Source organism: Pundamilia nyererei, unplaced genomic scaffold (genome assembly GCF_000239375.1).
Source record: "Pundamilia nyererei isolate P.nyererei 1_Seehausen unplaced genomic scaffold, PunNye1.0 scaffold00023, whole genome shotgun sequence".
NCBI classification, from domain to species: domain Eukaryota; kingdom Metazoa; phylum Chordata; class Actinopteri; order Cichliformes; family Cichlidae; genus Pundamilia; species Pundamilia nyererei.
The window spans coordinates 891,616-904,967 of NW_005187424.1; the positions used below are offsets into that span (position 1 = coordinate 891,616).

A 13,352-nucleotide genomic window follows, 5' to 3' on the forward strand; every position below is an offset into this window, starting at 1 on the left:
CCTCTTCTTTCTTCTGCTGTCTTTAGAGGCCACTACAGTAGATCATCTCTATTCCTACCCTAACCCAGCATCCTCCTCTGTCACCCCAGTCCTCTGTGTGTCCTCCTTCACTTCATCCATGAACCACCTCCTCTTCTTCTACTGACTCCATATTTAGCACCTTTTGTCCAGTGTATCATTATCTCTGTACATGTCCAGATCATCTCTCTAACTTTATCTGCAAAGCGATCGACCTGAGCTGTACCTCTAATGTACTCATTTCCTGTCCATAACCAGATGATAGTGTGATACTTATTATATACAGTGTTCTGTCTCACAGTTCAGGATGTTACTGAAAACTGAGCCATCTAAAAATGGTATCTGCTTGGTTGTTATACCATATATTTTATTAATGAGTACGAGTACATGAATACATCTCACTGGCATCGAAAACCTTTTTTGCACAGAAAATCTGGGGAAACTTGTGGTATTTACTGTTTGTAAAAGACAATAACAGAGAATGATTCATTCATTTGATATATTAACATTAGGCCATAGATGACCGTGGTTTGTTTTTCCACACAGGTACATGTTATATGAAACATAATTATTTTAATAGAAAGCTCATGCCAAAATAGAAATCTTTTTGATTTTTTTGACAAGATGACTCTAAAGCCACTCAATCGAATTTTACCGGTAGAGCATGGACAAAAAAGACCCCATAAAATATTAGTGTATATATGGACATTTTTCTAAAAAGAAATCATTTTTTTAAACTGTAAAACCTACAACACTCCGCCACCCTAAAAATACAGTTTTTTACGATGTACAATTAAGAAGAAGAAAATCGCTCCCAGGTGGGGTCTTTTATATTTTTAGTTTCATATCACGATCGTTTCTGATTTAAGATTAAGTGAAACTATCTTCACTTGAGCCTGTTATTGCCAACCACCGCCAGCAGATGGCAGCAAACACTGCCCCCCTCTTCTGTTCTTGTGTGTTTACTTATTACTAATAAATACAAAAAGCTGCACAGGGCAGATGACATATGGTTAAAATGAGCTTGTTCCTCGTTAAAAACAATGTACTGGAGGTGTTACCACAAACTGCATATGTCATCCACCCACCCATGAGATTTTTTTTTTTCTTGCATATCTCGTATCAACTTGCCAAAGCCAATCTCGCGCTATTTATCACGGGCTCTCCCTGTTGGTGTCAGGTCTGATGCTGCAGGCAGCTGCTTGCTTCCTGTATTAGCCACAGTCCTTTTCGCTGCTTGATAACCCCACACCCCGGACTGTATCGCGGACGGATTTACTTTTCGTACCCCGCCCTCTCGCTTAGGGAAACAAGCCGAGTCGGTGTCCCGGTGTAGCTGCCGGAAAAAGCGTGGCAGGCGGCCCCGTGTGCTGTGAGAGGCGGCTGCAGGTTCGGACTGAGAGGCGCAAGGCACGATTTTGCAGGAGGTAGCGCTAGTTAGCAGGAGCAGCTAGGTGGCTAATGGCTAGCAGCAGCAGGTAGAAAACCAAGAAGAAGCTGAGTGACAGAAATGTCTACACCTCGAATTCTATAAGTCAGTTAAACCGAAGAAGCTGTCTGACTTTTAAAGAGCACATCGTGGTGATAGGTTTTACCAGATTAACTAAGTGACATGCTTCCGAAAGTGCACTAACTTAGCTAACGTTAGCTAGCCAAGTTATACTAGAGCTGATCCTGTTGCTTTTTAATACTGACTTTCACACGAGGGAAAGGTTAGGCTAGCAGCAGCCCACTTCACTGCAGTTTTGTGCTTCTTTTTTAATTTTTTGCCTTTTTCGTTAATTTTATTTTTAAATTTTGGACAAAGTCGATTCGGGTTGTTATTGAAATGGGCCCCAAAAGAAAACCCGGTCCCCTTAATATTACGCCCATTGGAGAGGGACAGGCCACCTCCAACACCATTGATGCTGCATCTGAGTAAGTGCTGTGCCTTATGATTAATTGTGTTAAACCACTGAATCGTGAATTGCTTTGTCCTTATACCGAGGTAATTGGCTGTTACTGGAGTTGCACAAGATTTCGTTCTGCACCACCGTACAAGGAGGTGCATATGTTAATTCTCACTCCTTTTAAGGAACTCTGCTAAACCAAATGCCACCTCCTTACAGAGCCAACCTCGAGGCCTTACAGAAGAAGCTGGGGGAGCTGGACCTGGATGAACAGCAGAGGAAACGGCTGGAAGCCTTTCTCACCCAGAAAGCCCAGGTTGGGGAGCTGAAGGATGAAGATTTCGAACCCATATGTGAGCTGGGTGCAGGAAACGGAGGGGTGGTCAACAAAGTCCGCCACAAACCCTCGGGCTTGGTCATGGCTCGGAAGGTGAAGAATGATTGTTTAACAGCTGTTCTCCAAGTGAAAGTAAAAAAAACTGCATTCCACTTCAAGTCTAAGATGTTATCAGTGCACCATGTCTGGAAACGCCTCTTTCTGGAGAAAGACAAGGGAACTGAAAATAATAAAACGGTTACAACAAAACGGTTAGTTTTGAAGTTCAGAAACAAAAATGTTTCAGGTAAATGTCAAAGATATGCCTGAGGTATTTTATTGGCAGCGCCTGAGTTGCATAGCTCAGCTTATCAAAGAGCGCCGACACATTTTTTTCCATTGTGAAATGTTTTGTTTATATTACCTTCCACTTTTTTTTTAACGACAAACCCTAATGGCATCCTTATCACAAGTATCATCTTATCTTGTGTGCTTTTACGAAAGATATTTGCCATTATGTTACACTTTTTTAAATTTCCTTTCACACTATCAAAGTGTAGTTTCATACACTAAATACTTATCTCTTAGTATCTATCTCTTTGTGGGTATATAAGAATGAATGTAGTAAGTTATCTAGACTTTATACAGATGTGGCAGCAGCAGTCTAAGCGAGCTCAGGCTTGAGGCCTGTGGATGTCAGTTGAACCTTTATTGAAAGTTCTTCTAAACTGGAGACATTTCTCAGAGATTATGGTCCATGCGGACATAATGGTATTATGAAGCTGCTGCAGATCCATGATGTGAATCTCTGGTTTCACAACATTTCAAAGGTTCTTGACATCTTTTGGCTGTGGAGGCCATTTGACTGCAGTGAACTTACTGTTGTGTTCAAAAAAAATAGTTTGATGTGATCGTTGTGACATTGCATTATCCTGCTAGAAGCAGCCATCAGAGGATGGCACACTGTGGCCATAAAAGGATAGACAAGGTCAGCAGTTATAGTCATGTAGGCTGTGGTGTTTGAACAATGTTTATTTGGTACCAAGGGACTCAAAGTGTGTGAGGAAACTGTCCCCCACACCAGCAGCCTGGACCATTGATACAAGGCAGGATGGATCCGTGCTTTCATGTTGTTTACACCAAATGCAGAAATCAAGACTTATCAGATCAAGCCTTCTACTGTTCACATTTAGTGAGATGTGCAAGTTGTAGCCTCAGTTTCCTGTTCTTTGCTGACAGGAATGGTACCCGCTGTGGGTTTTTGTTGCTGTAGCCAATCTGCTTGAAGGTTCAAAGCAATGTGCAGTCAGAGATGTTCTTCTGCATACCTTGGTTGCAATGAGTGACTATTTGAGTTACTGTTGCCTTCCCATTGACTCAAAGCTCTACGGCCATTGCATCAGCAAGTATTTTTGCTCAGAACTGCTGCTGCTCACTGGATATTTTCTCTTTTTGGACCCTGGAGATGGTTGTGTGGGAGAATCCCATTAGATCAGCAGTTTCTAAAATACTCAGACCAGCCTGCCTGGCACCAACAACCATGTTCAGTCACTTTAATCACCTTTCATCCCCATTCTTATCGTCTGAACTTCAGCAGCTCGTTTTGACCACGAGTACATGCCTAAATGCACAGAGTTGCTGCCGTTTGATGCTGATTAGCTATTTGTGTTTTAATGAGCAGTCGAGCAGGTGTGCCTAACAAAGTGCCAAAAGTGTAAAAAGAGGACCTCAGGCGGTGTAACTGCATCGTCTGCATGCAACTTAAATTAAAACAGTATTTCGTTTCTGTGTTTTGTTTTTTTGTTTTTTTCTCGTCAGTTGATCCACCTGGAAATCAAACCTGCCATCAGAAACCAGATTATCAGAGAACTGCAGGTCCTGCATGAATGCAACTCGCCCTATATTGTGGGCTTCTATGGCGCCTTCTACAGCGATGGAGAGATCAGCATCTGTATGGAGCACATGGTGAGAGACAAAGATTGTTAGCTACAATTTCTTTGTGAGACTGGAATCGATTTTGCGAATCGCATCACCTGAGAATTCTTATGTTGTGCAACACACACGTTCCCACAGCTACAGGCAGTTTTGTCTGTCTTAACATGGGCTGTTTTGGTCTCTGCAGGATGGCGGATCCTTGGACCAGGTTCTTAAAGAAGCCAGAAGAATCCCAGAAGAAATCCTTGGAAAAGTTAGCATAGCTGTGCGTACACCGTTGATGTTTTACTTTGTTTGTTTGTTTTTGTTTTGTGGCTTTAGGTGTTTATTTACAGGCTGTAAAATATGATTCGCTTCACAAGTCTTCTCACATGAACTGTGGACGATGTCAGGAGAGTCGGGCCTGATAAGTTTCTGAAATTGATCACGTGACACAGCAGGTCAACATCAGACACATTTTCACTCTGGTTTAGACGAGTTCGCTTCCTGATGTTTTGAGGCAGGAGGCTCTGCAGAATAATTTCTGCTTTCTTTTCTTAATCTCCAAAAATCAGAGCAGGCAGACTCTTTGGCAGCTGGTGGTTAAAGTGTACTTAATGTCGACTTTGTCGGTCATTCACGTTCTCACATCCCATCAGGTAATGTTTAGAAAGGTTTACGGCTGGAGGTGATGTGTGAAAATAATTCTGGACTCGAGGATTTTAAGGCGTTTCTGACCACAAAGCAGATTTTCTGAGAAGGTCATATCCTATTTATTACACAATTTTAAACATGTCCACTAGGGTAAAATGAAGAAATTGAAATATTTTATATCCAGAAGATCAAAGGAAAACTTTTACAGTTAACACTGAACTGTGATGTGAGATGCTCTGCACAGCACTTAAGGTTAAGAGATATTGACCGTAGTCACATATTGAGCTAAATGAATCCTCTGTGTCCACCTGTAATTGTGGACAGCATATGGATGTATGCTGGATGCTTAAATTTTGACCACAGAGCGACTTAATCCAACACCTTTTTCTTTTGAAATATAGTTGCTGTTTGAATTTGGCAGCAATATAAACAAAAGGGTTGTGCCTATTTTTGCATGTGTGCTGTTCTTTGTGGTTTTGCTTGTGGTTGTGATGTTGCTCAACTAGCTGTGTGTTGTCCAATAATGCATAAGTTGCATGCACAGTACAGTCCCGTGTGTGTGGACTCCTAGATTGTATGTCTGTAAACTGAACGTTTTGGGGTTTTTTTTCTCCTTTACAGGTGTTGCGGGGATTGGCATATCTGCGAGAGAAGCACCAGATCATGCACAGAGGTAATGCTGTTCTTGAGTCCTGATAAATTACAGTTGTGCTCAAAATCTCATTTGGAACACTTTCAAATCTCTGCAGTATATTAAAGCCCAAATATGGAGTTTGTTTGTAACACAGTGATTTCATAGAGTTATTTGGGTTTGGATAAAATATAAAATATGTGGCACGTCAGCCTCATTTGATAATAGGTTATCAGTGTTTTTGTAGACACTTCTTAGAGACATCCGGTAGAGATTCAGACCATGGATTATAGTTTCTTAAACTATAAGATAAAGCTTTTTGGACATTAGGTCTGATCGGTATTTCCAGACGTCTGAACTTCGGTTAGTGTAACCACTTGAAATGCACCACATCCAGTCGACGGGCGCCAGTAGTATCTGTATTTCTTCATTTGAATTTGTATTAATTGTCTTCATTGCTCTCCCTTCACATGCATCAGCATCTTAAGAGCTTTAGCACACGTATGCACATACGGGACCAGCTATTTTTTTGGGGGGGAAATAACAAGCTTCTCATCAAGGGAATTTGTAGAATAAACATATTGTCCTCATGAAAACATTATTTGTATTCATTGAAATGACAGGTCACAGCATCTCAGGCAGGTTTTTCTCTGCACACAAGTGAGGACACATGGGTGTGCTGTTGTGAAAATTACTGAGAAAGGGAGCAGCAAGAAGTGCATCGTGCAGTTTCAGTGCAAGTTTCAGTGCTACAGGGTCGGTGGTACTCCAGGACAGAGTTGTCTGTGAGCTCAGGCGGTAATTACAGCCTCTCAGATGTGATTATAGAGCAACCGCACCCTGTTGACCCCTCCCTCCACGTCTCCCTCCATCTTTCTCCCGCTCTTTCATGCCATTTCTTTCTCAGCTTCTCCTCACGTGTCCTTGGTCGGTGGGAGGGGGTCATACACCGCAGAGGACAGATTGCAGGGCTCAGTCCTACACCATTATTTTGCAGGATGTTTTTCAGCGATGAATTGGATATGTGGAGGACTGGGCTTGTTTACAACAGGGACTCAGCAAGAGCTGGGAGCTCTGTACATGCCACCCGTGGCCTGCACGGAAGACTGTAGTCCTGTTTTCAATATTTCTATGAAGCATGAACGATCTGTATTTGTGAGAAAGCGTTTTCTATCCATCGTGGAAAGCATAGGTTCATGGTATTGTCTCACATAAAAACTGGGATACAAACAATAGATGAAAGTAAATGTTTTCCCTACATATATCACAGTATTCTTGTAGGAGGGACTCGCCAGAGAATCGCTTTAGTTGTTTTTATTGCTGCAAAGTGAAATTGTGAAGCGGACAGGCTGATCGGACAGCCTAGGTCAACTTGTATGGACGAGCATGTATGGACTACAGTGCTATTGCACACATTTTGAATGAGAGACATGAGTCACCAGTCTTCTGTGAAATAACGAGCTGTTATAGACACATATGAATCTGAAAATCAGAATCCAGGAAAGGTTGTGATGGGATAAAATGTGATGCCGTCATGCTTCTGAGTTCCAGAAGCTCGAGCATGTAAGAGAAATCCACAAGATTGTGGTCGCAAGTAGGGGGATGGATTGTGTTGCTTTCTTGGCTCATTCTGAATTGGAAGATACCAGGATGCCAACCTAAGTATGTCAAGTGTTGGTTGGCTTCTTTGGTTGAACCGATTTAACTTTGCTGTGGTCAGCTAACGTTATCTCAGGATGGCCAAACGTGAGATGAGCATTTGTGTTTGTAGTTTTCTCAGATTATTTTTAACGTTCGTAGGAAACTTTTTTTTTCTTCTTTGTCCCATTCTACCACTAAAAGATTAAATTTCTATTTAGAGGTTACATCATAAACTATTGATATTTGGTGTCCCTCTTTTAATTATCACGCAAAATATCGAAATGCTGTGCTCTCACTTCACACATGTATAAGCACATAATGCTAGTTTCAGCGACATTAATAGTCATGTCATTCTGTCAGTCAAACTTGGGTCAGATTTATGTTCCTTACAGCTTCAATTCTCCCCATGATGGAGAGAAAGAAACAGGCAAAACAAAATAAAAGCAGACATGAGAGATGTGCCTTTTTGGTCATGTGCAGTTTTCACGAGAGCAAAGCAGAGAAAGGTGACCTGGGGCTCGTTCAGACATGAAGCAAGGGGGGTTTACAAACACGTTCGCAAAGCTCTATAGAGTTCAGTGCAAAAAGTTTTAGGAAATTAAGATGTTTAAATGTGCAGCAGCTGCTGTAGCCGCCACATCTTAGAGACACAGGAAAAACATGTTATCACCATGTCTGCAACAGCCTGCAACAAACACACTGAAAAACTGTGCGTGTGTGTCAAGGAGTAATTATTCTATTTTTAAAGGTACAAGGTGGTCACACCAAGTATTCATTTGTTTTCCTTGTTCTCTGTACTTTGTATTTGAAGAAAAAAATGTTAATGGTATTATTTCTGAAAATGACAATTTCTAAATGTTTTGCACAGAAGCGTGCAAATCAGAACACCAGTGTAGCAGTGTCTGCTGTTTCTTTAGGTATAATTTAGTAATAAATCTGTCCTTTCTCTTGCATACAGAAACTTGTAAGCCAAAGGAATGACAGATGAAACACAGTATGAAGAAGAGCCTCTTCTTTTAAATGTAATGCGCATTTGTTTTTGTCCATGTCCCCTCTGCCATGTAGACGTCAAGCCCTCCAACATACTGGTCAACTCTCGTGGGGAGATCAAGCTGTGCGACTTCGGTGTTAGCGGCCAGCTCATAGATTCCATGGCCAACTCCTTTGTTGGAACGCGCTCCTACATGTCGGTGAGTCAGCTCTGCGCGCCTGCGCCCCCACCCCTTTTCCTCTGGCCCTATCCCCACTTTCCTTCTCCACTCTTCTCACATGGCTCTTGTTCTCTGGTTCCACCCTCTGCCTTCCTTTCCTCTGGCCCTCCCTCACTCCCCTGCCAAGAACCACGGGCTGTACCCAGGAAGGGCTCTTTGGCAATGAGGGAGGCAACTGTGCTTGAGCTTTCTCGTCCTTTCCCCTCACTCTTAGACACCTGGTGGGTGCAGTGCCAAAAGCTGGTTGTGTGTCCAATCCTACTCCCAAAAAAGCACCTCTGGTGCAAAGAAGCTTGCCCTTTGATTGCAATTCCTAAAACACACACACAGGCATACACACACCTGTCCTTGCTCACCCCTAAAACAGTCCAAAGTTGCTGTCCACTTCCTGCCAAACCCTCTTCTCTGTCCTCTTGCCCTAACCACACCCCACCTCTGCTTGCCATAACACCCCCCCCTCCTCTTCTCTTCCCACTCCTCTCCTCCACTTCCTGTGCCTTCGCCGCCCAGCCCTCTCTCCTGCTTGGCGTCTTGGCTTCACCGGCTCTGTGACGTAGTTATGTGTTTCTCAACAGCCGGAGAGACTGCAGGGCACTCATTACTCTGTTCAGTCTGACGTGTGGAGCATGGGTCTGTCTCTGGTAGAGCTGGCGATTGGCCGCTACCCCATCCCCCCACCAGACGCCAGAGAACTGGAGGCCATCTTTGGACGGGCCGTTGTGGATGGGGCTGAGGGAGAGCCTCATGTCAACATGCAGAGGCCTAGACCACCCGGAAGGCCTATAAGTGGTATGAAGGGCAATAGCACACACACGTGCCTATAAACTTATGCAGATTACTTGACATTAGATTAGATTTGTGCTCATATTATGCTTTGTGGGTTTTCTCCTCCCTTTAGTGTCTTGTTTACGGTTTTGTGTATGCAAAAGATTTGTGAAGTCTGCAACGAAGGGAGTTATACTCTCCCAAAAGCAAACATTGCTCCTAACCTTACCGAGGCCAGTGTGTAACACTTTTCCATAATGCTTGACTAGCAGCTACTCTGGCGTGGCCTCGTGCAGTGTATGAGTGGATGCCTCACAGCGAACTCTGAAATATCTCAACCAAATTTTCTGTTGTTGGCTTTAAGAACAAACATTAGTCTTTATGCACTCCTAGCATCTGAGGAACTGGAAGCCTAGCGGGTAAGGGTTTGTTTGTTTTTTGTTGTTGTTGTTTGACAATCCTGTCCTCACAGCAGTGCAAAAGTTGGCATGTTAATTGGCAGTTTTGGCTGCCAATTAACATGCCAACTTTGACTCTACTTTGACTGTATGCTCAGAGCTGACTCACAGGTCACAGCTATGTCAAAATCATAATGCAATGGACAATCAGAAAATGTGGAAATTTGAAGATGGTGACTTTTGACAGGGTGAGGGTTGGCCTTTTGTGCAACTGGGCTGTCTATGTTCACACTTCCAATGGTATACATGTTTTTAACAAAACCCCCACGGTACATTCATAATTCAGCAACAGTAATGCATGAAATCATTTTCATGCATTAACCTGTCTGGCATCCACAGGAGAATAGAGCAATCACATTCTGGTTGTGTGGTCCAACTTTGTAATTTTGAATAAAGCCAAAAAAATCTTTATTGATCCTCATGGGAAAACATAATCTCTGCACTTAACTAGTCTCTAGCCTTGCTGAAGAGCTTTACATGACAGTTGAGTCGTCCAGTAGAGATGACTGGGCTCACAGTACCTAAATTTAATTTTTTTTAAAAATAAAAGAGAAATGGTTATGTGCAAACTTGAACTTTACATCACAATTCCCCAAATACACATGCAGACTTCAGGAATGATTACTCAGCCCTGGTGTCAGCTGTTGGTGTCTGCAACAGACTATAATGGCTGCCTTAAAGAGACAAGAGCTCATACAGAGCTTTTGGCAGCACGAGAGCTGCTGTGTTGTTGTACAGTTTGAGAAAATGCACAGTAAAATTAAAACTAAAGCATTTAAATGTATTCTAAAGAAGACTAACCAGAGATTGTCTGTTTCTTTTCCCACAGGATCTGGGATGGACAGCAGACCTGCCATGGCCATCTTTGAACTTTTGGACTACATTGTCAATGAGGTCTGAGCAATGTCTGTTATTTTCCACAGTATGAACAGACACTCACATCTTTCCTCAGTCAGTGTATAATCTTTAACTCTTGCTTCCTCCTCAGCCACCCCCCAAACTGCCGCTTGGTGTCTTCACCAATGACTTCCAGGACTTTGTGACAAAATGGTGAGCACCGAATGTGACGTTTGTCTTTCTTTTCTCAGCTCATGAAGAATTATGAAAGGAAGCTATTCAGAAAACTTTGACATTTCCAAATTGCTTCACACACCTGTTGCAAGAGTTGTTTGTAATTAAATGCATGCATGTAGTTTTTGTGCTTGTGCAGGTTTGAGGTGGTTAGGAAACAAGTCAGCACCACACTCGGATAAAGATCCCGTCTGGACTAGTGATAAAAATAACGTTTTTGCCATAATAGTCCAGAATAGTATCTACTGTTCTTTACCTTTTAAAAAGTCTATGAATACAGAGATATTGTTGCACATGTTTCTACATCAGTCTTGTCTAAAGTCTATACTGCACTGCGTCTGATGTCAAAACTACTAAAGAACATGCGTGCATACATGGTAAACTCTTGTTTTAAGGTGAACTCTGAAACAGAACAAGGCCTTCTAGCATCCTCTGCATATACATGGTGAACGACATGCATGCAAAGGATATTTTACTTATGTTTAACATATTTATCTCATTTTTGTCTGCAGTTTGATTAAAAACCCAGCTGAGAGAGCGGATCTGAAGATGCTCATGGTGGGCCCCCTAATATTTATTATAATTTTATTATTTTTAATTTGATACTTAACCCATCTGTTTTTTGTTTAGTTTTTCTGATAACAATAAAAACTGAAGTTTCATTTTTCCTTAGAGTCACACATTCATCAAGCGATCAGAAGTGGAGGAAGTGGACTTTGCCGGCTGGTTGTGCAAAACCATGGGCCTCAACCAGCCCAGCACTCCCACCCGCGGCGCCGAGTGACCGGGCTCCCACGCTGCCCTGCCACGTCTCGGGACCTCTGTGCGTACACGTGCATATCCTGTACGTGTACACACAGAAGCTCTCACAAATATTGGCACTTTTTTCTTGTTGCTATAGCTTCAAACAGTTTTTGTTCCCCCTCCCCAGTTATTTCTTCACCAGCAGCAGGGCCCATTGAGTCATTGTACTGTAAGACCACAGCTTCACCTTGACAGTGTTGAGAGCAGCCACAGCTCATTTTTCCACACTGCTACAGAGGATGTAAAGCACTTGAAGGGCTGCCAGTGTGTCAGCTAAATTTGCTTTGACAAACTTATTTTGTATTGTCAGATATTCTGTATTAACCTTTTCTATGGCAATGGGTGATGGCACATGGGACTGTATTTTATTAAATAACCTGCTGTAGAGATTTGGTGGAAATCGTAGGGAAATCAAAGCATATTATCTACTTGCAAACTCGCGATTGCTTTTATTGAAGGTAAATGCAGCTACTTTAATTAGAATCATAAATGCTAAAAGCTTCTGTTGCAATTACCTGCAATATAATAATCGAGTTTGAGAGTAGAATCCAGGGCAAATGAGCGTGTAAGGAGTCATTTTCACTTTTTTGGCAAATGAACAATGTCACAAACCAAAGAGGGTACTCACAACTACTACTTTTTTTTTTTCCTGATGGCTGATCTTTTTCTTGTGTGCAGATTCATGAACAGTATGAAACTGTAATTTGAATGTTCTCATTTTCTTAGTCAGTGATCTAAGTGTTGATTGACATCATTTCTTCAGCATTTATTTCAATTTGCATCCCACACTCGGTCTCACATGGGAGGACACACATGCCGTTATATGCCAAAATGTGTTTGACATTGAGGAAACAAAAATGTATTCATGGGACAATATAGCATGGTTTATTATCTTCTAATACTGTTTGTGTATTTGGTTTCCCAACTCATGATGGGGATGATTAGGTGGTGTTTTTATCAGAATCCTGAATCTGCAATGTTTAAGAGATTTCAATCATGTTGGCTTTATTTGACATTTTCTTTCTCTATGTTGTCTGTCTGTACTTTCCCCCTGAGGTGTATATATTTTCACCGTACCGCTACATGTGGCGCTCTGAGCTTTCTCCTTGGATGCAGCCAACCTGGAGGCTCGCTCTTGAAAGATTTCGGTTGAATTATTGCTAAAATGCTTTTCCTTGTGATTAAACCCAGTTAATTTTGTTAAAAGTACAACCTGACTTCAAGTGGGACATCAGACTTCTCAAGTCGTACAAAGGGTCTGACCGAGCATTGTAACCCAGGTCAGTATTGGTGGTGGTTTTACTTACTATCCTGCTGTCTTGCTAGAGCTCTTGTATCCTCTGCTTATGGCTGCCCTTTCTTATCCCCCCCAAAAATGTGCATTTGTAAAGAGCAAAATGGACGCATTGTCACCTGTATGTGTACAAAGCTATATACAAAAATTACAGTACTATTTTGCAGTCTTAATACACAAATCCTTGATTTATGTAAATGACAAGAGTCATTTTATTATAATATAAAATGTGTTGGGTATGGATATAATGTATTAAAAAAAAAGTTTAAAATAAAACCTATTTGTGAATGTATTGCAACATTTCCTTGTCATTTATAGCAGACATTAAAGTCCGCATTATGCATCCACACTAGCTGGCCACTTTTTTAGGTACACATTGCTAATCCTGAGTTGGACCTTTTTTAAATTTCACACATGCCTTAAATAAAGAAATGACAAATTCTCATCATGGGTTAGATTATGGGATATATTTACATGATGGTGTCATTCAGTTCCTGTAGTCGTGTTCTACTGATTCCCAAAAGTGCTTTATTGACTTGGTACCTTGTGACCCAACTGTGTTGGGATTTTTAACATGGTGTGTTATCCTGCTGGAAGCAGCCAAGATGAATATACTGAACATGGATGGCAACAACAGTCAGTCAGGCTGTAGCGTTTCAGCGTGGCTCAAAGTGTGCCAGGTCATG

General features: G+C 41.9%; 1 protein-coding gene across 1 annotated transcript; it reads left to right on the forward strand.

Moving 5' to 3' along the window:
- The first annotated feature begins 1,142 nt into the window (after window positions 1-1,142).
- map2k2a (mitogen-activated protein kinase kinase 2a) lies at window positions 1,143-12,572 on the forward strand. The gene is made up of 11 exons (XM_005727099.1): window positions 1,143-1,935; window positions 2,127-2,337; window positions 4,042-4,188; window positions 4,346-4,423; window positions 5,413-5,464; window positions 8,129-8,253; window positions 8,850-9,063; window positions 10,327-10,391; window positions 10,486-10,547; window positions 11,081-11,126; window positions 11,242-12,572. Exons 1-11 carry the CDS (start codon window positions 1,847-1,849, stop codon window positions 11,350-11,352), a joined length of 1,200 nt encoding a protein of 399 aa, XP_005727156.1. The 5' UTR covers window positions 1,143-1,846; the 3' UTR covers window positions 11,353-12,572.
- The last annotated feature ends 780 nt before the right edge of the window (window positions 12,573-13,352 follow it).